General features: G+C 48.2%; 4 protein-coding genes across 9 annotated transcripts; 3 read left to right on the forward strand and 1 right to left on the reverse strand.

The window, feature by feature from the left end:
- Window positions 1-238: 238 nt before the first annotated feature.
- On the forward strand, window positions 239-1812 carry LOC6525849 (zinc finger protein 343). 2 transcript variants are annotated; one of them, XR_005561477.2, is made up of 3 exons: window positions 239-782; window positions 860-1491; window positions 1569-1812. XR_005561477.2 is itself a non-coding variant. In XM_002101633.4 (2 exons), exons 1-2 carry the CDS (start codon window positions 302-304, stop codon window positions 1435-1437), a joined length of 1059 nt encoding a protein of 352 aa, XP_002101669.1. In that variant the 5' UTR covers window positions 239-301; the 3' UTR covers window positions 1438-1812. The 2 variants fall into 2 exon arrangements, 1 of the variants encoding a protein (XP_002101669.1); XM_002101633.4 differs by having other exon boundaries at window positions 860-1812.
- Window positions 1813-2276: 464 nt separating this feature from the next.
- LOC6525850 (vascular endothelial growth factor C) lies at window positions 2277-12629 on the forward strand. 3 transcript variants are annotated; one of them, XR_005560983.1, is made up of 6 exons: window positions 2277-2548; window positions 7604-7960; window positions 10135-10213; window positions 10292-10318; window positions 10429-11020; window positions 11557-11750. XR_005560983.1 is itself a non-coding variant. In XM_039373483.1 (6 exons), the coding sequence occupies exons 2-6, from the start codon at window positions 7664-7666 to the stop codon at window positions 11581-11583; spliced, it is 921 nt and encodes a 306-aa protein (XP_039229417.1). In that variant the 5' UTR covers window positions 2277-2548; window positions 7604-7663; the 3' UTR covers window positions 11584-11750. The 3 variants fall into 3 exon arrangements, 2 of the variants coding, with proteins under 2 accessions (XP_039229417.1, XP_002101670.2); XM_039373483.1 differs by having other exon boundaries at window positions 10429-10919; XM_002101634.4 differs by lacking the exon at window positions 11557-11750 and adding an exon at window positions 12008-12629 and having other exon boundaries at window positions 2280-2548; window positions 10429-10919.
- A 327-nt stretch (window positions 12630-12956) lies between these two features.
- LOC6525853 (mucin-19) lies at window positions 12957-25169 on the forward strand. 3 transcript variants are annotated; one of them, XM_039377461.2, is made up of 5 exons: window positions 12957-13351; window positions 13954-15811; window positions 19164-24353; window positions 24433-24645; window positions 24711-25169. In XM_039377461.2, the coding sequence occupies exons 1-5, from the start codon at window positions 13346-13348 to the stop codon at window positions 24899-24901; spliced, it is 7458 nt and encodes a 2485-aa protein (XP_039233395.1). In that variant the 5' UTR covers window positions 12957-13345; the 3' UTR covers window positions 24902-25169. The 3 variants fall into 3 exon arrangements, with proteins under 3 accessions (XP_039233395.1, XP_039233355.1, XP_039233428.1); XM_039377421.1 differs by lacking the exon at window positions 12957-13351 and adding an exon at window positions 13782-13844; XM_039377494.2 differs by lacking the exons at window positions 12957-13351; window positions 13954-15811 and adding an exon at window positions 18326-18464.
- On the reverse strand, window positions 15833-18012 carry LOC6525852 (sulfite oxidase, mitochondrial). Its single transcript, XM_002101636.4, has 2 exons — window positions 16820-18012; window positions 15833-16756 (listed from the first exon to the last, which is right to left on the reverse strand). The coding sequence occupies exons 1-2, from the start codon at window positions 17718-17720 to the stop codon at window positions 15942-15944; spliced, it is 1716 nt and encodes a 571-aa protein (XP_002101672.1). The 5' UTR covers window positions 17721-18012; the 3' UTR covers window positions 15833-15941.
- Window positions 25170-25181: the final 12 nt, after the last annotated feature.

Below are 25181 nucleotides of genomic sequence, written 5' to 3' on the forward strand. Positions count from 1 at the left end.
TAAATATTCAAGTGACGAAAATGTACGAGCGGGTTCTTTTCAATGGGAATATTTCAATTGATTGATGGTTCTCTATTTAAACTGGATCTGTATGTACTGTTGTTATTCATCTTTATATTATAGGTAATAAAATTAATTGAATTTATTAATTAGTATGGTATATTCATTCGGTATATTTTTTGTGAACTGCGGTCACACTTTTGGGTTCGCGGTCAATCGATAACATATCGCGCCTTCTGATATCGATAGACAGTTTTATTTTGTAAATACAATTTAAATTAAACAAGCTAAAATAATATCCATGAAACCGGTGGCTATCCGGCCGAAGGCACCTGGAGCAGGCAACCGCGGAGCCCTGCGGCTGCCAGCTAGGAAGCCGCCCAAAAAGCGCATGTACCACTGCGGCGTTTGCTTGGCGGGATTCCCTGGTCATCTGGCCACCAAGCGGCACGAGCAGCAGTGTGCGGCCAGGCTGAGGCGTCTGTTCGTCTGCCGCCACTGCCTAACGCTCTTCGGCGAGGAGGCCCGACTGGAGCGGCACCGGGAGCGAAAGCACGTCGACGGTCAGTTCCTGTGCCTGCAGTGCGGCAAGCGGTATGCGTCCGCCACGTTTCTGTACCGTCATGTGGTCAGCTGGCACGGCGAGCAGTCGGTGTTCTACTGCGCCATGTGCGCGGACAACTGCAACGATGTCAAGACCTTTAGCGGTATGCTGGAGCTTCAGCAGCATGCCGAGGAGGTGCATAGCCTGCGTTCCCTGGAGTCCACCGCCAGTGATACAGGTAGGTATCCTGCTTAGAAACTGTTGTGTGTAATGATATACCCTGTTTAATAATAATATTTAATATATTCCCGGCAGGCAGTCAGGTCGATGAAACGGAGGACCTTGAGATGCTGGAGGAGAACATCGAGGACATACTGCCCAGCATTGACTGGGACGACGATCTGACCTTTGGCTGGCCCATGGACCTAAACAAGGAGTCGTGTATTTTGGACACAAAGCCAAGTGTTTTCGTCTGTCCCTTCTGCGCCAACGGATTCACCGGCAGTCTGAGTTTAGTGCGGCACCTGGAAGAGGTTCACGAACGCAGTCCCCAGGAATGCTGCTACTGTGGCAAGAGCCATGGCAGTCGGGAAGCCCTGCGTTCCCACCTGCAACGTGTCCACGTTCTGTTGCGCAGTCATGTGTGCGGCATTTGCCAGGCGGACTTCGCCACCGCCGATCATCTGAAGAAGCACGTGAACAGCCAGCACCTGGACCACCGACCGCACCTGTGTCCCACCTGCGGCAAGAGATTCGCCCAGCGGTGCCACCTCACCCAGCACATGGCCACGGATCGCGGCCATGGGCAAGGCAACTTCGTCTGCCAACTCTGCCTGTGGCCCTTCTTCCGGGCCATCGATCTCGAACGGCATGTGTGTAAGAAGCATCCGTGAGGCAGTCATCCTAGTGGGGATGCTAGCTTTAATATTGGGTATTTATACTTTAAAGTCTATATCGGGGGTATCGCAAATGTTTTTCTGAGCGAACCTGAACTTGAAAATCGTATTTTAATGTTTGCTGTAAAGTAACTGCTTACAAGACGCCTTAATTTACAACTTTAGAACATACTTATATTATAAATGTAACCAAAATTCAAGTAAGATGGCTAATAGACAAAGTTAGTATGTGTAAATTTATCTGACTAAAATAGCAAAAAATTAAGTTAGACTGTAAGAAAAGATTGTCTAAAGACAGTTTACAGAGTCACTGCTGTTTAAATTGTTTAAATAGGCTATTTTGCTGTACTGAAATAAATGTTTCGAAAATAACAATGAAATTTTGCTGCATTGCGGGCATACAACATTTTAAATCAATATTTATTATCACATCACTAATTAACAATATAATAATCTTAATTTATTTCTACATTTAAAATATCACATCACTTTATAGAATGCAATATATAGCTTTGTTTGAACCGCATCTGTGCGAGGGTATGCGAAAGTCGAGACGGCGCTCTCCCAGCGTTAACAGTGGGTTTTGATCTTGTGCAGCCGCTGTTAGCTGTTAGCTGTCAGCTGATCCGCTCCAGGCACCCAGAGCAGCCCCATGATCGGGAGAGCGCTGAGCGGAGCGGTTCAGCGCGGATTGGATGTGAGTGAAGTGGAGTGGCGCGGAGCGGAGCGGAGAGCGTAATGCTGCGACCGCTGGTTACTGCTACAGCTACAGCTACTGTTACTGTTACTGTTATTGTTATTGTTATTTGGGGAGTGTGATAGGGGCGCAGTAACTTGGCCCACACCGACGACGCGACAGTTTTGAACGGAACTTGCTGGTGCTTGGATCGCAGCTCCGCCGATCTCCGCGAGGTTGAAACCAACGACTTCGATTTCGTCGCTCAAATCACATATCATAAATCGCCAAATACAAAAGCCTAGTTGTGCACATCTATATATTTTTTTTCTGTTTGTTTTCCGTTTGCGTGCTAAACCATTTGTGCTGGTGATCTTCGTGTGGAACATAAAAACCTAATATTCTGAATTTTCAAGCCGTGTTTCCAAAAGAGTAAGTGGTGGCTTCTCCAAATCATTTCAACACAAATCAGCAGCAGTAAACAAACCAAACAAAACCCGTGCGACCCTCGACTGCGACTAACATTTAAACTGAAACTGCTTTTTGTTATTGTTTATATGTTTTTCCACTTTTGCCCCAGTAAAGCCGGGCCTTAAAAAAGCTCTCCACAGCGCACAGCCTTTTGTTATATATATTTTTTTCCAAATAGCTTTCGACCCAAACCAGAACACTGCTTTATCATTAACAAATGAAAAAAAAAAAAGAAAACAAACAAAAAAATTAAAACAGAAAAGTACAATTGCAATTAACGTTTTTTGATCTGGCTGTTGAGTTATTGAAGTGGGCCTGTGGAAAACCCCTGTGAAAACTGTTGCGCTTGAATTCCCCAGTGGCTAAAAACAAAGTCTAAGCCCGGCTTAATCGGTATTCAAATCAAACTGCGTCAAATCGCGTGCGAATCGCAGATTAGTGATTCATTAATGCAAGTGAACTTGGCTCAAATGTTAGTCGCTGCTTTAAATTGCCGTATATCAAGTTGTTTATGATCGAGTTATTGCGGATAAATCGTCAATAAAGTTCAACAAACTATTTATAGAACTTTATAACAATTCATCTTTGGTGCAAACATTTAAAGTGGTCAAGTTCAAAAAGGGCAGTTTTATACAAATAATTTAGTTAAAAGTGTACATTTGCGGGTTTATTTATTAAAAAGTAACACGTTTTATGATAAAGTTGGCTCACAAAAGTCACACCTAATGTAATATTGTTATACTAGTTTACAATTTTGTTTTGTAAAACAATCACGTTCAGCAACATTAAAATGCCCCATTAATTTGTGAGCAAATATAGTATATATTTCAAAATCGGAAGTTATATCGTATAACAAAACTGGGCCCACAGTTTGAAAGCATTGTATGTCCTACAAAGAAACTATCCCTAGATCAAAAAAAAAAATCTAAATTATGCCCTAGTTTTTCAAAAACTTGTAAATATTTTCGCCTTCCGAAAGTTGAAATCGGTTAATCTTGAGCTCGCATTCCAGACGACGCCGTTGACCCGATCCCTTTGGGAGCCCTTTGGGGAGCAGATCCATAATTTATCTTGTAGAACTTGTAGAACCCACTGCCCATTGCCCACCGCCCATTGCCCTCCGGTAGCCCCAAGTAGCTCCAAGTTTTGCCTTTTCTTGTTTGTTGTTTGCTATGCAACTCGCCATCCACAGGGGCCATGGATGCAGTGGAATGATTATCATGTCTATATTGTAATTGATTTGCCTGAGCGAATAGCCAGACGGGAAGACAAGCTCTGGGCCTGTTCCCTGATCTGCCACGCCCCCGTCTCCACCGCCGCCTCCGCAGGCTTATCATTAACGCTCGAGTCTTCCTTTTGTTTTGGAATTCTTGTGCCGGTGAAGGGAGGGGGGGGGGGAGTGGTGGAGCAATTGCCTGGTCGGGGGGCACTCCCTTCGCTTAATTGGGGACCACCCAAGTGGGGATCGCGGTCCCGAGATGATTCCTTTCGGTTTCTCGCCTTTTCCTCCTTGGGATTGCTTTAAATGATTTGATATCTTCGGTTGACGCACCGGGAAGGAATGCCTCGGAAGTGGGAGAGTACATACAGCAGCCACCTGTGCAAACTTAATACAGATCATTGAGGTGAGGTCTATCGACTAAATGATACCTGAGGCATAGCAATTGCATATACATAACTAGCCTTCTAAGGTTAAACGTTTTTAAAGACAGCTTGTAAGGAGTCACCTTATTGTTTAGCTAGGTATACTATCTGTCACATACTCATTGTTGATCAGATTGGCCCAAAGTTGGCATACTTCTTCAGTACAGGGTATTAAAAGTAAAACGCAAGCCTGTCGCTTTTGCAATAAGTATTCGCATTCATATTTATAATTTAAAAACGTGCTGAATTTTGTAATCTGTACGCAGTCAGTGCCTCTCTTTCCCTCCCCAGCTCCCTGTCTCTCTCTCTCTCTCTCTCTTTCACACTGCCTGTCGATCTGTAATATCTGCGCTGACGAAATGCCTCAGTAGCAACAACAACAATAACAACAACAACAACTGATAACTGATAACTGACTAGACGCGCAATGTTAACCGTTGAATCGGGTTGAAGAGACCTTCGATGCGACAGGTTGTGCAATCATCAGCCTACCACCCGTAGAACCAACATCCAAATCCACTTTCATTCCCTAAGCCAAAGTAAGATCTATTGAAATGTTTTCTAGATAGATTAGTGAATAATTTGAATACTTACAATTCCAATTGGAAATTATCCCAAATTTGGCAATCCACTGTTAAGTTAACAGCTGTTGTTCCGCACAAAGCTTGTGCAGCAGCCGCCTAAAATGACAAACAGAACAACAACAACAAGAGGGCACAGGAATGTCAAGATGAATCACACAGGTGTGCGTGACACCTGGCAACAGAGAGAGGGAGAGAGAGAGAGACTTTTGGTCAGTCATATCAATCGGCATTTGTTTAACTGTTAAAAAGAGCCAAGTAAAGGAAAACAGAAAGGAAAACAATGATAGCTGATTTCTGTGTGCGTGTGTGTGTCTGTTGATTGCAACACACAAATAAACAGTTGTACACCCACTGCACCTAAAACGCAAGTGCAGAAACACACACAAATTGAAACTCCCAAGGAGTCCCGTAACAAGGCGAGCTTAAAGCTATTTTTAACTCCATCCGATCTCGCTCTCCTTCCCCTTTCACCTCCTCTCCCACACTTGCTGCTATCTCCTTTCCTGTGTTGTTGTTTGCACCACTCTCTCTTCTCACTTTGCCCTTCTTCGTCTCCCCGCATGCACTGCACGAAAGCAGGACCACTTTAAAAAGATCAATGCAAACTCTTCAGCTTAGTGATAGGATGAGAAAAAGTAGGAAACTTTGGAAGTTGCAATTACAGGTATACAAATTATCTTTATTATAATTATTAACATATTAGTCGGCATCTATATACTTGTTGAGTTTCTGTAGAGATCATTTGAATTTGCAAGATACACGCTCCTACATACATATATGTATATTTACCGATCCATGGGGGAGCATACATATATGTATGTAGCTATGTTTACATCTTCCCCACTTCCTCGTCTTCTATTTTTTGTTTTGCATTTTAATGAATGAACGATTGTTGCGATTTTACAATAGCCATTTATATGTTGTTTTTTTTTTTTTTTTGCTTGCTATTTCACTAGGCTGATAAAGCGCCTTGACCAGCAAGCTGTATACAAATCTGTATATATGTATCATAGCATATAGTACGTATTGCTGGGACCTATCACTATCACTAGGCGTGCGTTTCATTATCGACAGCCCAAGAAGAAGAAGAAGAAGCAACGCGAAAGGGAAACGCGAACTGACCTATAATAAGAATTTTCATATTTGAGCAGTACGCAAAAAAAAGAACAAGAAGAAGAACATGCAAACGCAAGGGAGCGCCGAGAATGAGAACAAATAATAACAAATAATAACAAAATGCATTAAATGCCACAGCCGCAGTGGAGCCTGCACTGGAAATAAATTCATAAACTAACTAACTTGGTGCGCAGAATGCGAATTCTTCTGTTTAAAAGCGGAATGCGAATTTTTCTGTTCAAAAGCAGAACACGAATTGTTTAGTTACAAGCCAAACTCAAATTCTTTAGTTGCCTCATGTTACCCAAGATTTCCTTTCCGAACAATTGCACTTTTTTTTCGAGTGCAGCATAATCAGTGGCTTAATGCTCACTGCTACTTTCATATGCAGGAAATACTAAGCTGCATACGCACTTGGCATACGAAATAGACCAAATGGAGTTCCGAAGACAGGAAACACAGACTGAAGAATTCAAGAATTCCCGTCCGAGTCTTCCAGATTGCCGGCGATTACGAAAGAATCCTGTCGCCTTTTGCCGCCTTGCAGGGCTTTAATGCTTCAGTGCTTCAATGGCCACAAGTGTAGCTGATTTATGAGTCAGGGCATGGCCATAATAAAAGAAACAGGCGAACAAACGCGGCTCATTCACGGCCAAAAGTGGTTGCATTGTCTAATACCGTGTAAGCACGGTGCGCAGGGGGGGGCGTATTAGTTGACTCAGTCGTTTGGTAACCATCTTGCACTTGGCAGAATCGGTAGATTTACGCAATTTATCACTTTATTGTTTTGTTACGCCTCTTGAATGGTTTACTCGTCATTGTGCGTTAGTTGTTGAAAACTTTACGATTTCGATCGAAATAAAGGGGTGTTTATCTAGTGCAGCAGGTGACTAACGTGCGGCACTTCCTGTCACAGGTTGATTGCCTCATTGATATGCCTGACGCACCATTTCGTACCCTCGCCAGTGATAAGACGTTTTGTATCAATGTCAAGTTGGTTTTTTTTTGTTTTTTTTTGCTGCTACCTCCAACGTTGGTCAACAACGCGCTCATAACCGAATTGACCCCAATTCGAATGGAAAACGTGCCCGCCCACCTCGCACACCACCCACACCTGAAGAACACACCTGCCCGAAGAATTGACATTGGTATTGTTATTGTTGCTGTTAATGTTGTTGTTATTGTTATTGTGGCGGAGCAGCAAATAAACCAAGACAGCCAAGTCAGCCTAGGAAAACAATATGAATCCCTTACTCTTCTGATATCTTAAAACACGACCCGCACATCAAGTCGTAAATCAGTCAGAGTCTGGAATAAAAGGGCGACTTCACACCTCTCTCGGCAAACAGAATTAAAAAAAAACATAGAACTATAAAAAAAAATATATAAGAAAACTATATAAAATGATCAAGTGAATAGAAATCCTCGCCACCTCAAAACTTCGCGGCGGGAAAGAATTTTCCAAACCGATTTTAGCTTAAATTTCAGTTTCCGGAACTATTCAATACATGACTCATGACTTTCAATTGTTTACTTGCGCTGATTATTAATGTTGATAATGATATAATATTATATAAAATGATATTATATTATAATTATTAGTAAATTATTTATGCAATGAAAGTATGTTAAATTTGATATTAATTAGGTATTCTCACCTTGCTAATTGCAGCTAATTGCAACAGTTTCCGTGTCTTTAATCCATTGGAAGCTGTTCCTCCAACACAACTGCATGGCCATGTCCCGCAACCGAAACCGAATCCTTGTGCCCATGCAGCAGCTGCTCCTCCTGCCACTGCTGCTCCTCGTCCTCCTGGTCGTGGGCAAGGCAGCGGCGGGCTCCTTGGTGTCCCCGAACAACAGGCAGCCATCGCAGCGCTTCTTCTACGCCGCCGCCACATCCTCCTCCTCCTCCTCGCAGACGAAGGTGCGCCTGCTCCGCCAGGCGGAGGATCCCAATGCGGCGCCGGCTGCACTGGAGGGCAGCTGCTGTCAAGGAGCAGCCGCCGAAGCAGGAAAACCATTGACGGTAAGCCAAATGCTGCAATCAAATTCAATATAATTTCAATATTCAAAAGTATTATATTCTTGGGATATTTATTTCCAAAAATAGAGTTAAAATATGTCAAAAGCTGCTCAGAGCTAGTAAATTTAACGTTTTTATCAGATTCGAGTGATATAATTAAGTGGGATTTTTTAGAGTTTCGAGGGTAATTCCAGTTACTCCATATTTGTGGGTCTTTCCACACTGCGCAAAATTCCAAGAACGTGATTTTGATTCGCCACTTTGACAGTTAAAACTGTATCATACGAAATGCCATGAGTATTATTAGTGGTTAGTTAGTGTGTTATTTAGCAAATATTACTATAACATCTGGCTGCATCTAAATGGCGCCACTGTGTCGCGTAGAGACATCGCCTAATTGGGTCAGCGTCATCGCCGCCGTTTTGTTTGCAGCTTGATAAGGCGCAGCCTCGCGGCACAACCCCAACCCGTTGCCCGATTCCAGATCCCCGATCCCAGATCAGAGACCCCAATCCCAGACCCCAAACCCAAGACCCCAGACCCCAAAACCCCAACCAAAGATCGGGAGCAGCCGGTGGACAGTGGCGCCGTTGTCTCAGCATCTTCTCACGCAGCGAAAAGGGAGTAGAAACTAAGCAAAGTTTACTGAGTATCTATGAAGCTAATCTGTTTATGAAGCGAAATCAAAGCCAACCTACAGATGGGTATTTTTTGTACTTTATGAAATGTACCAGTATTTCTCTCAGTGAGCGCCTCTTCTGCTTCTGTGTCTGCTTCTTTGGCATTGATAACGAGTGCCGCCTTGATTCCAAAACAAATAATTCGCACTACGTTTTTAATTGGGCGTTACTCACTGTAACTCCCACTTTCTCACTCACTTCCCCCCTTTAAACTGAAAACCAAAAGTTTTGTTTACCTCGGTGCTCAGATCAACAAAAGGTTTCCTTTCCCATTTAGATACATACATATATGTACAGAGATACTTAAATACATAGATACTTAGATACATAGATACTTAGATACATACATACTTTGATACATTTGTACATTTATATTTATGGTGGAAGGGTTTGCTTTCTTTGGGGATTACGGTGGAGCAGTCATATTGGCTGGGTAAACAAGTGTGGGGATCGGTTTCTGGCAGTAAAGCCAACTAAGCACAGAAGTCGAAACCAAAACAGTTCCGATATCGGATGGCAATTAGTAGAAATGGTAGAAATGCGATTCACTTCCTGGAAGCTTATCAATAAGCAAATATGCAGATGGATTGGGGCATCTATTGTTCCTGGTAAGCATTCCTTTTGGAAATTACCTCTGAGTAAATAGATGATCATAATTAAATGGAAATATTGGAACTGCTAATTGCTGGAATATTTTGGTAAACCCAAAACTATACAAATTTTCATAAAAAAAAGGGTAATTCATAAAGTTTCTGCTTTAAAATGATAAGTGTACAACGTTCTGTTTAATAACTCATAAATTATTGTTTTTTCCAATTATTCATGCCATTTTCGGTGTAAAAGCTAGGAGTAGTTAGGAATAGTTAGGAAGTTGGTAATTTGCGTGTATAGTTCTAATATTCCAGCTGCTTTTCCTGCCATCGCGATTATCAAGGCGTTTAGTTAGCTCATAAAATATGCCATTTCCCCGACGATCGTTTCTCATTTGCCCTTGAACTTTCTCCGCATTGTGACGCAGTTGCTGCTGCTCTTTTCTATAAACATACATATGTACATATATACATATATGCCCCGATCTCCGCCAGATTGGACAATTAGCGGCTGGAGTCGCAAATGTCGCTAATGAATCATGGCCCAGAGCATGGCTACCGTCACAACTACATATACATACGTACATACATACGTATGTATCTACGTGCAAATTGGCCGAAACTGAGAACTCGGCACGTGGTTACGTTGCGGATTCACTTGCTCCTCCGCCGCTGGGAGCAGTCCAAAATAACTAGGTGACGCACGTTGGCGTCGATTTGGTGTTTATTCAAACCATTTCTATGCAGTTGCCGTACGTTTTTCAATGGAATCACGGCGTCAATGCGACGGGAAGTTCGATTCGAAATGGGCAAACGGTAGTAGAGATGGTATATGGTAGTAGTGACCTATGACTAAGTTGTTAGGAATGTGCGGGTGAACTGAAACCATGTCCAATCCATCTTACAGCTGCCACTGGCCGTGTCCGCTGAGCTGACCAACGTGACCGCCGACTACGATGTCTCCGGCGAGATGCCCTCCTCCAAGGGTGAGTACTGGGACAACTCATGGGACACCTCTCCACCTGGCAGCAAGTTATCCAACTATTATCTTTCTCTCTTTGCAGAAAACTTCAAGCGCAGCATCATGAAATGTAAGCATAACTTAACACACACACCCTTACTTATTCTTGAGCACCTTGTGCCTCCTTTGAGCCCCGAAACCATGTGCAAGATAGCTGATAACCCTAATCCCAATCTGCAGCAACCGTGAGGAATGCGACGCCGGCGAGCTGCTCCCCGCAACCGACGATCGTGGAGCTGAAGCCGCCGGCGGAGGATGAGGCCAACTACTACTACATGCCGGCATGTACGCGGATCAGCCGGTGCAATGGATGCTGCGGTTCCACGCTGATCTCCTGCCAGCCAACGGAGGTGGAGCAGGTGCAGCTGCGGGTGCGCAAGGTGGACCGGGCGGCCACCAGCGGTCGCAGACCCTTCACCATCATCACCGTGGAGCAGCACACGCAGTGTCGCTGCGATTGCCGCACAAAGGCGGAGGACTGCAACGTATACCAGTCGTATCGCAAGGATCTGTGCCGCTGCGAGTGCCACAACACGGACGCGAGGGACAAGTGCCTGGAGCAGGCGGAGAACAAGTACTGGGTGGACGACAACTGCACCTGCGTCTGTCGCTACAACCAGAGCTGCACCACCGGCACCGTCTTCGATGAGACGCAGTGCAAGTGCACCGACGTGAGTGGCTCCCGATAGGACACAACGGTGGCTCCCTTTGAGGCTCCACGGTCAGGGATCTGGTCTGGTTTCGAACTGGGGATCGGTTGTGCTCGTCCTTGGTTGGTTTGCGGTTGCTTCCTGGTGGTGGCTCCCTAGCTTAAGCTGTCCCGACAAGTTCCTCGCTTATTTATTGTATTTCTTTCGTATACTTACTAGTTTCTTGACCACTTATAGAACTACTTAATAATAGAGTTTGAAAGCTATTGCTTAGAAGGATTTTCAAAATCACAGAAGTTCACTCTGCGCGATTTCTTTAGCACTATTTGTGGTAAATTCTGCCTAGAAGTTTACTTCGTTTTATTTGACATATTAAACCAACCATTTAAATCACCAACTTTTCCAAATAATACAAATACATTTGCAGTTAAATTAGTACATTAGTTAGCAAAAAAACACTAAATAGATATTAGTTCACAGTACTCAGGTTGCACTGTCTCGTTTTTGGTTTTTGCTTAAACTTAGAGTAGACTGTTTTAATACTGTTTATTACTGTTTGCTCAACTGCTGGCACACACTCCATACCTTTTACGTAATTTAAGTCACTTTATAAATGTACGTATGTTTTCACTGCTGTTTCTTTTGTGTTTCGTTTTAGATTAAAAATGTCGAGTATTATTCTTAGAGTCCACAAAAAACACAACACACACACACAACACACAAAATATGTTCGATTGCGTATGCTAAAACTCTTGTGATACTGTTTAAATTAACTTTCTCGAACCAAAAAAAAAAACTAACTTTAAATTAGCAACTTCTGCTTAGCGATTGGTTAAGGATTGACAAATAAATGAAAATACACTTAATAATTATATAGCTGAGTTGAGGCAAAAAGAGGGAGAAGGGAGTTGCATTGTGTGAGTACTTGTCCTGCTTAAATGTTTATTGAACCCGCTTAGAAACGATAATATCTCCATCTGCATGTCTAATCTTTCCTTAAAAATATAAATATTTCGTTTTCCCAATTTCCCGCTTTTAGAATTATTTATGCCTTAATAAAACACCTAAATTTGTTAATTAATAAGATTTAATTTGATTTACATTCTTAGCCGGCTGCACCCATCAATGTGTTGGACCGCAAGCGCTTCATTGTCCAGGCGGTACAGGTGGACCCCGATAACACCACCCTGTACAGCGTTTGAGGAGTACGAACGCCAGCTTCCTAGCGGGGAATCCCCGAGTACTGAGAAGGCAATTGCCGTGGAATTGCACCGTGTACTTTATATTATTTATAGTTACCGATTAAACCTAGGCTACAACTGCATTCCCCCCTACACTTAACACACAGTATTCACCCCCTTTGAAAGAACTGCGGCACAAGCAACAACTTTAAATGGTTGCGCAGAAATCTCTGCTGAAATCTTTCTCTACTTTCAGATACATTTTCAAAGTATTTTAGACCTTTGGAGATTTCTGCGCATATCCTGTACATTAATTTTTATGAATTTGTTTATATAACTTTTTAAGCGCCTTTTCCTTTGTCGCGGCTTTGTGCACAATTTTGTTGATTTCCGTTTGTTTAAGTTTTAAGTCATCCTTAATGAGTTGTCCACAAATTAAACGCTATTCAATTTTCCGCCGTACTTCATTTGCATGTAACTTTTTTTTTGTAAAAAAAATGTTAGACTTAAGTTTACGTAAAGAAAATACAGACAAAGTATTGAATTATTATTCAAATGTATTTTGATTCACAGCATTTTTGGGTAATAAACTGGTGCTAATACTAAACAAAAAGATTATAATTACGAAGGTCTACTTCGAAAATATGTTATTTAATTTCTAAAGTCAATTTAATGTTATTTAAGTCCATGTTAATGGTGGCGCCATCTATGAGCATTTTATAAAAATATGCCAAGCACCATCTATGGGTGGTAACTAACGCTATATGCTACTTGCCACTAGCGCCATCTATCGCCCGCGACTAGTGTATATCGATAGACATCCAACAACCCTGTTTCCTCAACATTCTGACCCACAGCCGCCGATAAAAGCTATCGGTATCTGGCCATCACTAAAATTTCACGAAAATTTCATGCGCCAAAAACGTAAACTAAACGAGTATCTTTGGAGATAAGTGAATGCGGAGGATGACCAGCTGCCAAATAAACTGCGCTACCAGCAACTGAGACCGGCGCCAACACATTTCGAGAATCGCTGCAGTGCATCCTGCGCGCAGGCGGCTGGAAAAACGCAATTTCCACCTTGTGGGTGGTACAGCAGCGCAGGAAGAAGAAGAGCGGCAACGCTGCGCTCCCAATTGATAAACAAAAGGATCGCAAGGAGCGGAAAAAAGGCTTTAAATCAGGCACCTGGACAAGATGCCAGGCAGGCGATAGTGGGAGCGATCCATACACTTGGTCCAGCAACACACAAATCTCCAGATTAAGATGCAGGTAAGTGGGCAGAGCCCAAACAAAACACCCAAAGTGCCAGCCAGTTGAGCTAATTACGCGTAGTTACTGGGAATTATTTCATAATAACTTATTCATAGAACATTCAAATCAGTGTGTTTTGAAGCAAACAAGTGGTTGAAGTGAGACCCTAGTTTCTACATGTATGTAACGCACTGCACTCTACTCGAAAACTACAACTTTAGGATCCCTCGTCATTTGCACTTGGAAAGCAATGTGCTCCTGTCACTTTTTCACATTGTCACTTTGTCACTTTTACTGTCAATATACGAAAATCCTGACAGTTGCTTAGTTGCACATGATACAGCACAATAGTCGCCTCATCGAAGTGTAAAAATTCAGAGAAAAAAGCATATTTAGAACATTGTTCCCTTCAACGATCAAGTTTAAAGCATTCAAAATGTACCAAACCAATTCGCGACTCGCTATGCTCTCATATAAGAGAAGCCAGAAGAAAAACGAGCAGACGAAGCAGGTATAGGTGGTAGTCATTCTAGTCAGCACATATCTGTAGCCCAAGCTGGTCCGCCTCTGTTTGCCAAAGTGAATATGCTCATCCAAATCTGGAACTCTTTGTCTTTCAGCAAATGGACGATCCGCCATCGCTGCCCGTGGGCACGGAGGTAAGTGCCAAGTACAAGGGCGCCTTCTGCGAGGCGAAGGTCAGCAAGGTGGTGCGCAATATCAAGGTGAAGGTGGCCTACAAGCAGGGCCTAGGATCCGGCATTGTTCCCGATGATGCCATCAAAGCGCCAACGGGCCAGTTGCGCGTCGGTGCGGTCGTGGAAGTGCGGCATCCGGATCGCAAGGAGCTCGTGGAGGCAACTATCACAAAGATCCAGGATATATCGCAGTACACGGTGGTCTTCGACGATGGCGACATCACCACTCTCAGGCGAACGGCTCTGTGCCTCAAGAGCGGCAGGCATTTTAATGAGAGCGAGACGCTGGACCAGCTGCCACTTACCCATCCGGAACACTTTGGCAATCCCGTGGTGGGTGGCCGAAGGGGCAGACGGCGCGGCCACCTGAACGAGGACAGTTCCGAGGACGACGACGAAAGCGATGCCAAGGAGGTGGTGAACGAGAAGGAGGAGAACATCGGCAAGGTGGTGTGCGTGGAGACGGAGTCCAAGAAGAAGGACAAGGAGAAGTGGTTTCCCGCTCTGGTGGTGGCACCCACCGCACAGGCCACCGTTCGCATCCGAGTGAAAGACGAATACCTGGTGCGCTCGTTCAAGGACGGACGCTATTACACGGTGCCCAAGAAGGAGGCCACCGAGTTCACCCGCGAAGTGGCGAGCAAGCAGGATGTGCCTGCTGTGCAGGCGGCCCTCGAGTTTCTGGACAGCAGTGTGCTGCCTGCCCACTGGGATAGGGACTCGCTGTTCGGCCTCACGAACATCTCCAGCGATGACGAGGGCGAGATTGACTCGGACTCCTCCGACGATGAGCCGCACGAGGAGAAGGATCGCTTCGTGGCCCAGCTGTACAAGTATATGGATGACCGGGGCACACCGCTAAACAAGGTGCCCTCGATCCTTAGCCGCGATGTGGATCTGTACCGCCTCTTCCGTGCGGTGCAGAAGCGAGGTGGCTACAACCGCGTCACCTCGCAGAATCAGTGGAAGCTCATTGCCATGCGCCTGGGCTTTACGCCCTGCACGGTGAGTGTGATGAATCTGGTGAAGCAGGCGTACAAGAAGTTCCTGCAACCGTACGGTGACTTCCATCGAAAGCTGGGCTGCTCCATGCTGATGACCTCGCGCAACTCCAACCGCAGCAAGGGTAGAAGCCTGGTGCGAGCCAATTCAGTGGCCTCGCCCAAGCCCATGGAGATCACGAAGACGGAGACGATCAGCAAGCTGGCCCAGCCCAATCAGACAAACGTGGTGGCCTCCACATCGAGCAGTGCAGCAGCTGCGGCAGCTTCTTCTACGCCGGCAAGAGCCGTGTCCACCGCCTCGCAGTCCGCAGCTGAGGAGTCGGGCAATACCAGCGAATCCAGCGTGGTGGTGGAGCCACCCAAGAAGCAAAGGAAGGGCTCAGCGGCCAGCAGTCAACAGGGCAAGGTCAAGAGTCTGGTGGAGAAGTACGAGGAAAAGTCCACTGCGGTTCAAGGCACATCGTCTGGATCAGTGGCCGGATCGGGAGTCAGCGGATCATCTACAGCCATGGCAACCACTTCGGCAGCTGCATCCACGCCGGCCAACTCGTCAGCAGCCGCAACAGGAGGCTCTGCTGCTATTGCGACCACGGGAATGAACAAGGATGCCGAATCGGATCTGCCGCTGGCCAAGATCAAGGCAGCGGCTGTGGCGGCCGCTTCCACCAGGCACAGCATGGAAAAGGAGACCAACATCAGTTCGGGCAGTAGCGCCTCCGCCTCCAGCAAGGCCAATTCCGCGGAGATGCAGCGCAGTCGGGATGCCTCACCATCGGGTAAGTGAAAACGAAGTAGAATTATGTTTCGGATGATTTCCAAAATCGTTCTTCTGTATTTTGTTGTGGACAGGATTTGTTCTTAGTGTCTATGTCTCCTCCCATCTGAGTATTGCAAGAAATCTCCCCTTCAGACAATCTTCACTTTGACTTTGTGATACGCGTTGGCCAAAACGCCACGCAGATTCCAGATGTGCTCGAATTTCTCCGGCTGCACATTGTACGCCGAGTCAACGGCCTTGGCCCAGATCTCCACATCACCGGCCTTCCTTTGGGCCTCGGTAACGGGCAGACGAGCGGTCCACAGGGACCAGCCGTAGTGTCTGCCATCGGGTATCTCCTCCTGCTCCAATTCGGCCACGTGCCAGCTTACACCCTCATCGTTGGTCAGGTCCACCCTCACGATTTTCCTGCCGCCGCCGCTCCACGCGTATCCCCTCACCGTGATGTGACCCTCGTCGTCGTCCACTTTCACCCTCGCTCCTGGCTGTGGTGTACAGATGGCCGAGGTCACCGGCATGGCCTGAATGGCATCCGACTTGCTGAAGTCCACCGTGTCCCAGTCGGTGCTCGGACTAAAGCCCTTGTAGTCGTTCTGCTGCCAGTGAGAGTCCGATTCCTTATCCGCCACCACGATTCGCGTTAACCACTTAACGTTGCGGGCGCCCACTGTGCCGGGCACAATTACGCGAATGGGAAAGCCGTGATCCCTGCTCAGCGGCTCATCGTTCATCTCGTAGGCCAGGATGACATCCCCCCGAGGATCCAGTGCCTTGGCGAGTGGTATCGAAGCTCCATACGGGTGGGAAGTGGGATCCAGGTCGGCACCCTCAAAGATCACATGCTTGCTCTCATCCGGCTGCACTCCTTGCTCCCTTAGAACGTCGCACAGTCGCGCACCGGACCACTTGGCATTGCCCACAGCACCAGCTCCCCACGAAAGTCCTGAAAACGAGGACAAATGGAACTAAGGAAATCTTAAATAATATATCTAACCAGAAGACTTACCCTTTACGGCCTTGACTTTTGTCATCTCGGAGCGCCGATTGCCACCGCACATGATGGCCGCCGTCACCGAGTGCTTGGGCAGGGCCTTGATCCCCTCGAGAGTGAGGGTCTTCTCTTTGGCACCACCCTCGATCTCCAGCTCGTAATCCTCCGGATCGATCACTGGCACTGGCAGGTGGTTGCGCACATAGAACAGATCGTTGGGTGTGTAAAACTGGTCGGCCAGCAGGCCAATGGGTGGCTCTGCGTTGAAGGGTCTCTTGGAGGCTGGTTTCAACAGGGCGTGGCGCTGCGGCTCCTGCGACCACGGTGAGCCCAGCTCCTCGTCCGCATTGGTCACCACCTGACCCTCCAGATTGCCAATGCGAAAGCCCTCTAGCAGCTCCAGTACCTCCAGCGTATTGTGCTGCTGGTAGATGGCCCAAAAGGGATCGATGGCACTGCCGGCGGCCATCAGGATCTTATCGCCACCGGGATGATTATCGGCAAAGTCCGTGACATCGTATACGCCCAGGCCGTAGGTGACCCAAATGCGTTTCTCGGCGCAGTTGTGCTGCTCCACTTGCTCGGCCCTGTAGTTGGGCAGCTCCTTTCTGATGGTAACGTGCCACCGTCGAGCCGTTGCCTCCAGTTCCTCCTCACTTGGCACCTTTTGCCCCTCGAGCAGCACACGGTTGTTCCTGTCGGTCAGCCAGTGGTAGCCCAGGGTCAGGCCACCTGCCCAAAAGGCAGCATAGAGCAGTTGCTCCGATCTGCTGCCCGGTGAACTCCATTTGCTGTGCTGCTGCTCCTCCCTTTCTCCGTTGCTCCCGCGACTGGTGGTGGTCTGTAGAAAACGCCGGTGATGCTGGTGGTGCCTCCCGCGCACCAATCCCGACCAGCTGGGCCTGAGCAAGCGCATTGTTATGTAACTGACCACCGGTAAGTCGCTCGATTCGCTTCAAAATAAATCCAAACCAATCTCAAGCTCCCCCGCTCTGCTTCTTGCCGCTCCGGTGAGTCCGCTTCACTGGTGATTTATGTGGCCTACTGGTGATATGTCTTGTGTTTGTCCAATGGCGTCATTGGCCCCAGCAGCCTCTGGCCCCCAATTGGCGTTGGTTTAATTGATAAGCAATCTTGGGAGCGCTAATTCGGCTGTTTACCGGCCGCTTCTTGACAACACAACAGACTGTATTTAGCCCGCATGCGATATTTCCCGAAGTTGGCAACCCTGTTTGTTTTCTATACCCTAGCAGACTACTTACTTCACTACCATATAAATATTAATATTTACTCTTGTTAAACAGAATTTCTTGTATATATATATTATATATAAACTATAAATTACATAAAACTCAATTTTTATTAACAAATGATTGTAATCTGCAATACCATTAGTAAAATTTGGAACACATAATAATATCGATGTAGATAAAGGGTATGTGAGATGCGACTATATTGTTTTTCTTTTTTTCAAACGCGCGAAGTACTCACAGGCACACCTGAAAGTATCGATTCCGGTATCGATACTTGAGCAAAAGTAGTGGGCCAAGAGTGAATAACTAAAATGAAAGTTAATAGAGGAACTAAGCTCGTTAAAACACTCATATCTGCAGATGAAAAGCTCTGACAAAAGCACTTGTTGCTTTGTTTGTTTTTATGGGTATGATAATTCGATAAGACTTTGTTTTATCTCCCTTCTCCCTCTAATTCGAGGTGTTATGTTTATGAAGAAACAATATAAACGTGAAGAAAAACGTTTAAATAAACAATATAAAGACATATTTTTTATAAGTACTTTTTGCCTAATAACAGCAAGTCTGTTTTGGTTTTTTGATGGCTCACTAAAATGGAAATACTAATTAATTCATTAATTTACCAGCCCTCTCTTTCTAACTTGGCGAGCTTTTAATCAAATATAATTGCGTGTATTTCGTGGATATATCTGTAGTAATACAAGCACGATTATGCTTTCATTTTGATAAGTTATTCATTGTATTCCAAGGCATATTTCCCTGGCAGTTTCCCTCTCTTTCGCACCAAGATGTCTCAGAAATGTTTATAAATAAAATGCGAAAATGCGCGAGGGCGTGTGTAAATAAATATTAATTATTTTGCTGTTTATTTCCTTGCATTAAATACTTTGTTTTGTTAGACTAAACAATTAAGTACTTGCATGATAAAGATATTAATGCTGTAAAATTAGTTAAGCAAATGTTTATTTATGTTTATCTATGAAAATGCTTAAATCTAGCAAATAAGAAGTAACAATAATTAATTTATTACCAGAAGTAACAAGTTAGGAATTTAATTATTCATAAAAAGATAGAAGTTCTTTAATAAAGATGTCTTTTTCTTCCAGTCGCTGCACCACCCTCGGCTGGCACAAGCACATCCGGAGGAGCAGCTGCACCCGCCCAGCCCACGTCCACCAAGAAGGAGAAGCACCAGCGCAGCAAGCAGGCGGACAAGGAGAAGGACAAGGACAAGGAAAAGGAGGAGAAACAGGCCAGCAGCGGCAAGCGAAAGAAGGAGAAGATTAGCGTGGAGAAGATCGACACCGGTGACTTTGTGGTGGGCATAGGTGACAAGCTGAAGGTGAACTACCACGAGAAGAAGTCGCCCAGCTCGCATGGCAGCACCTACGAGGCCAAGGTCATCGAGATCAGTGTCCAGCGCGGAGTGCCGATGTACCTGGTCCACTACACAGGCTGGAACAATCGCTACGATGAGTGGGTGCCACGCGAACGGATTGCCGAGAACCTGACCAAGGGATCCAAGCAGAAAACTCGCACCATTAGCACCAGCAGTGCCAACAGCGGCAGTGGAGGCGGCGGTGGTGGTGGTGGAGGAGGAGGTGGAGGTTCCTTTTCGGTGCAGGGCTCACAGCCGCCAGGAGTGTCCGATAAGCATCAGCCAGGCAAGGATGGCTGCTCCAAAGTGCCACCGTCATCGGGAAATTCGACTGGACCCGGAGCTCCATCGCAGTCGGGAGCTCTGGGAGGCGCCAGCTCCACACCCTCGCTGCTCTCTACCGTGGTCAAGACTCCGACTACGGGAGGAGCCAAGCGCGGACGGGGACGCAGCGACTCCATGCCACCGCGTTCCACCACACCCTCATCGGTGGTGACCCACTCTGGTCGCACCAAATCCCCGGCTGCTTCACAGCCGCAACTCCAGCAACAGATGAAGAAGCGCCCGACGCGTGTCGGTCCCGGGACCACCACTCCACGTCGCGTCTCCGATGCTTCAATGGCCTCCGAATCCGATTCAGATTCCGATGAGCCGGTGCGGCGTCCTAAGAGGCAGAGTACGAAGGACAAACCACAAGCGAGCAAAGCGCCGCCGCCAGGAAAGGGACGCGTTGCGAGTAGGGCCTCCTCCACGGCACCCGCTGCCCATCCCAGCGATGATTCCGAGGATGATGAGGAGGAAGAGGAACCATCGGCGACCAGATCAGCTCCGTCCAAGCAGCAGCAACAGCAGGCTGCCTCTTTGCGTGGATCCCGGGCTGGCGGCAATCGTGCCATGAGTAGTGGCGCCGCTTCCGCCAAGGGACGGGACTATGATCTCAGCGAGATTAGGTCGGAGCTCAAGGGATTCCAGCCGAAGCTCCTGACGAACGCCGCGACCAACGACGAGCGCAAGGATCTTGCGAAGAAGGAGCCATCCGATGAGCCAGCGTTGCAGGACATCAAAAAGGAGCCCAAACTGGAGTCGTCAGCCAAGAGCAGCTCCACGGAACTGTCCTCGGAAACGGAATCTTATGCGGACGAAGACTCGCAGTCCTCCGACTACCGCAAACAACCGAAGGGATCTGGAGCAGGCAAAAAGGAACCCACAGCCACTCCATCCAAATTACATCATGAACCAGTGTCCAAAAGAGAACTGGCCGTCAAAGAAGAGCCTCTGAAAATCGAACCCAAAACGGAGCCCAAGGAGGAGGAATCGAAGAGCAAACCCTTCTTGTCGGGTGCAGACATCAAACCCACCGCCCTGATAGCGCCAGCTAGATTCGGTAATACCTCAGCTCCCCAAGGAGCCAGCTCATCCGGACCGGCCTCCACTACGGCCAAATACACATCGGTGATCGTGGAGAAGCCCCTTACAATTGGCGGCAAGAAGTCAGTGGAGCAGCATGTGCCCAAGAAGGCAGAACTTCTCAAGAAGCAATCCGGCGGCGCAGGCGGAACGGCTGCCAGCTCTTCCCTGACCAGTCAGGAGTCTAAGAAGTTTGCAGAGCCAGTGGCAAGCTTGAAAGTGGAAATGCCGGCAGCTTGCTCGCCCTCGTCGTCCTCCTCCTCATCCAGTTCCTTCTGTTCGACAGGATCCGCGGTGAGTTCGAGTTCGGCCACTCGTTCGCTGCCGGATATGAGCAAACTGGAGATCAGCAGTGGCACTGTCCCAGGATCGACGCCGGGAGCAGCGGCTTCGCAGTCAGCCAATGCCACACAAGTCAGCAGCTCGTCCGGTGCGGCCAAGGAGTCGAAGTACAGCAGCAGTGGAGGAGCTGCTGCAGGTTCGGGAATAAGCATGCGGAAGCTACTATCCTCGGATGTCTATGAGTTCAAGGACACGGAGCCCTTTGAGTTCGAAAAGCGCATCTCTCCAATGGCCTCTGTGGGCGGAACTGTGGCTGCCGGAGTCACTGCACCCGGACCAATGGCGACTGCAGGAGCTGCTTCGGTTATCACGACCGTGATGCCAACACCAGGAGCCTCCGGATCAGGTGGGCCAGCAAATGCACCCGCTTCAGCGCCAGTGGTGGTCGGATCGGCGGCCAGGAAGCAAGCTCTCAAGGCCAGCGCCATTCAGCACATCCTGGAGCACCAAAGTCCCACCGCTGGTCGCGAGCGTGGCTACAGTGGTATGACATCATCATTGAGCCTACTAACAGCGCCCAAGCTTAAAAAGAGGGGCTCTCCACTGAAGGAGCCAGCCTTGTGCCTGGAGAAGTCGAAGATCTTCAAGTTGGATAAGGATCAAGTCCAGCAGCCGGTGGAGCAGAAGGCTCAGCAGCTAAACGCACCCACCTTAGGGCCAGTAGAATCATACACAGCTGGCATACCGGAGCCCATGTCGCCCTTGAGTACGCCAACTACATCGAGTGGCCATGCCCAGGTGTCAGCCTCTTCGACTTACAGCCAACTGACTCCGCATCATGCCACACCCTTCGATGCCTTGAGGAAGTCGCCCAGTTTTAATCTGAACATCACCGCCTTGAACGAGGAACTGGCACAGACTGTGCAAGAGACCACTCGTGCGCTAACGGATGCACTGCAGCCCCCAACTACGCCTGGCCCGCCGCCAGTGTCGTCAAGTGGTTCCACACCAACTGCAGTGACACCAGTGATCACCCAAACGCCCACAGCTGTGTCAGCCGCCTTGAGTTGTCCCGGCACACCACCCACGGCGGCGAACTCAGTGTTGGCCTCGCCCAAGCTGAGTACACCACCGCAGGCCATCAATGCCAGCAAGCAGCCGCCAGCTCCCCACATTGTGGGCAGCCCCTTCATCGAAACGAGGAACGTGTTCGAGCTGAGCACATCCAACGAGGGCAGTGGCTACAGTTCGGGCGAGTCCAAGGACAACAAGTTTGAGAAACTGGAGAACGTGAAAATCCTGCTCGCCGGAGCAGTGGGGCCCTTCGATCTGGATGCCGGCAGCTATGAGCAAAAGACCAGCTCCATAGCGGACAAGGTGCTGAAGGCCATCAGTCAGAAAAAGGAGGAGGTGGAGAACAACAAGAGCAAGCCACCGGTGGAATCCGCATCCACCGCCGCTGCCACCGCCACCAAGACAGCAGGGCGTGAGGAGATAGTGCCAAGTCCGACGGTCAAAATGGAACTGTGCAGCAGTGCCATCAAGCTTGACACCCTGAAGCTGTTGAGCGAACCACTCAAGATACAAACGGGTCCACTTTTGGGCGAACTGTATAGACCCGGACCGGCAACTAGCAGTCCGGAAACCAAATCCATTCTGGAGTCTTCGCTGCCGGCAAAGAACAGCGAGTTAAGCGAAACGATTCAGAAACTGGAGTGTGCCATACAGCAGCGAAAGACACCGGTCGGTGGAGCACTCTCGCTGGCCAGCTCTACGGCAGGCACTCCACCCACAGCCCATACTCCGAACTCGACGGCCACTGCCGGAGCAGGATTCTCAGACGAATCAATGGACAGCACCGACTCCGAGCAGCGTCTGGTCATCGAGGATGTGATAGCGGAAGAGCACACAACGACCACAACAACTGGCGAGCAAAAGAGTCCGGGATCCCAACAAGAGGAGGGTCAAACTATTACGGCCACTATGGCCACGGCGGTTACCGCCGAAACGGAGGGCACCAGCAGCAGCACACCCACGCCACCGGTTCCTGCGCCCGTTAAATTGGAACTGGGTGCTAAGGCTATGCCAGGAATCCAAGCACCCATTCCTCTGAAGCCCACAGAGGGTAGCTCCTTTGCTGGGAAACTCTCCGGAGTAGCTCAACCCCCACCGCTGGCCAAGCTCCAGCAACAGGAGGAGATGGGTCAGTCGCACGGCCAGTCGAAGAGTGTCAGCTCCTTCGGCATTCCCATTGTGCTTCCCGAGATCCCCGCCTCTGTGGTGGTGGCCACGCCAGCCCTCATGGTGGCCTCCGCCGCCACGGTGATGCGTCACAGTCCTGGCTCCACGTCGAACTCGCCCGCACCCGTCCTGATCTCTCCCAAAACTTTCCTGACCGCACCGAAAGTGGGCGAAGTTGGTGGACTGCTGCTGAAGGCCTATACAGGAGTGGGCGGAGCAGTGGTGGCAGGAGGAGCAGTACCAGCCGGAAGTGTGATAGCAGCAGCCGGCGGTGGAACACCCACTGTCATCTCCAATTTCCCCCAACAGCAGCAGCAGCAGCAGACTAGCGCGTCTCAAGCGGCACCTGAGATGGCCGCCAATTACGTTATAGACGCGGAGATGGCCGATGCGCCCAACAGCAGTGCCCCTCTGGTAGCACGGCCATTTGTGATGCACGCCGTGGGCAAGGAACTGTTCAATGTGGTCGCACCCGCTGCCAGCTCCCCCTTAATCAGCGATCCTCACAACGAGTCCATTAATTTGCTGTGTGAGGAAACCATACCGGGCAGTCCGGCGCCCATTCACGGTGGCACCGATCAGTTACCACTCGCCGTGAATTCGGCGCTAGCCATCGTGGGCGTTACGCCCCTGCCGCCAGATACGCCGCCACCCGTGCCAGTTGCTGCCATCCAGCAACAGCAGCATCAACTGCAAAGCGGTCAGCAGCAGCAGGCGGCCAAGGCGGGCGAGGTCAATCCCTCGGCGCCCAACAGTTCGCCGGACTCGGCCAGCCAGGATGAGAGTGGCGAGGAGACGAAGAAGAATGCCGAGCTCGAGCACGAGGACTCCAGCGGACTGGGTACGCTGAACAAGCGCAAGCGCACCCGCAAACCTCTACCGATGAGCGCCCAGACGGCGGCAGCCGTTGCGGCCCAGCTCCAATCCCTGGGCAAGAGGCGACGCCAGGTGTCCGGAATGCGCAATCAGAAAGCCGCAACCGCCACTGGTAAGTTACCGCTAACTTTGCTAATTATCTCTCAACCAAACGGATCAATCCTAATAATGGCGCTTGCTCTCACTTTCAGCGGGCTCCGATACCGACGACAACTCTGATAACATAGCGCCGAACGCAGGACAACAGCAGCAGCAGCGACAGAGCGCCCGCCAACAGATGATGCCCCAGGGCAACGCGCAACACCAACTGCTGCAACAGCAGCAGACGCAACTGCAGCAGGGTATCCAGTCGACGAACTCTTCGGGCGTGCGTCCATGTCCGTACAACTTCCTCGTTGAGCTGGGTAAGTGCAAAGTGAATTTTCTGCTCCGCTTGGTTTCGATTTTAACACTCCGCTTTCCCCACCAGATCCAGCGCTCAGCTCCGACGAGTGCATCACGATCCTGCGCAAACAGATCCAGGATCTGCGCAAGGCCTACAACACCATCAAGGGTGAACTGGCGGTCATCGATCGCCGGCGCAAGAAGCTGCGTCGCCGTGAGCGCGAGAAGAAGCAGCAGCAGATGCACAGCCAACAGCAGGGCAAGATCTGTGCCTAGCTCGGTTGGCATCCACACCAGCGTGCGTTGAGCAGCGATTCTCTTATTTAATATTGTGCAAATACAAAACGACTTTACACCGACACTGGAGAACCTATTGCAGATTGTTGATAAACGGATGATATGATATGATTATTATGAATAGAAATTGTATATCTATGGATTTTTTTTCCAACTCTAGTTTTAGCCACAAGACCTAAGGATTAAGCACATAATTGTCTATATAAATATACATTTCTTAAGATGTATGTATTCGTAAGCAACAAAATGGCAATTTTTT

Source organism: Drosophila yakuba, chromosome X (assembly GCF_016746365.2).
Source record: "Drosophila yakuba strain Tai18E2 chromosome X, Prin_Dyak_Tai18E2_2.1, whole genome shotgun sequence".
NCBI lineage: Eukaryota > Metazoa > Arthropoda > Insecta > Diptera > Drosophilidae > Drosophila > Drosophila yakuba.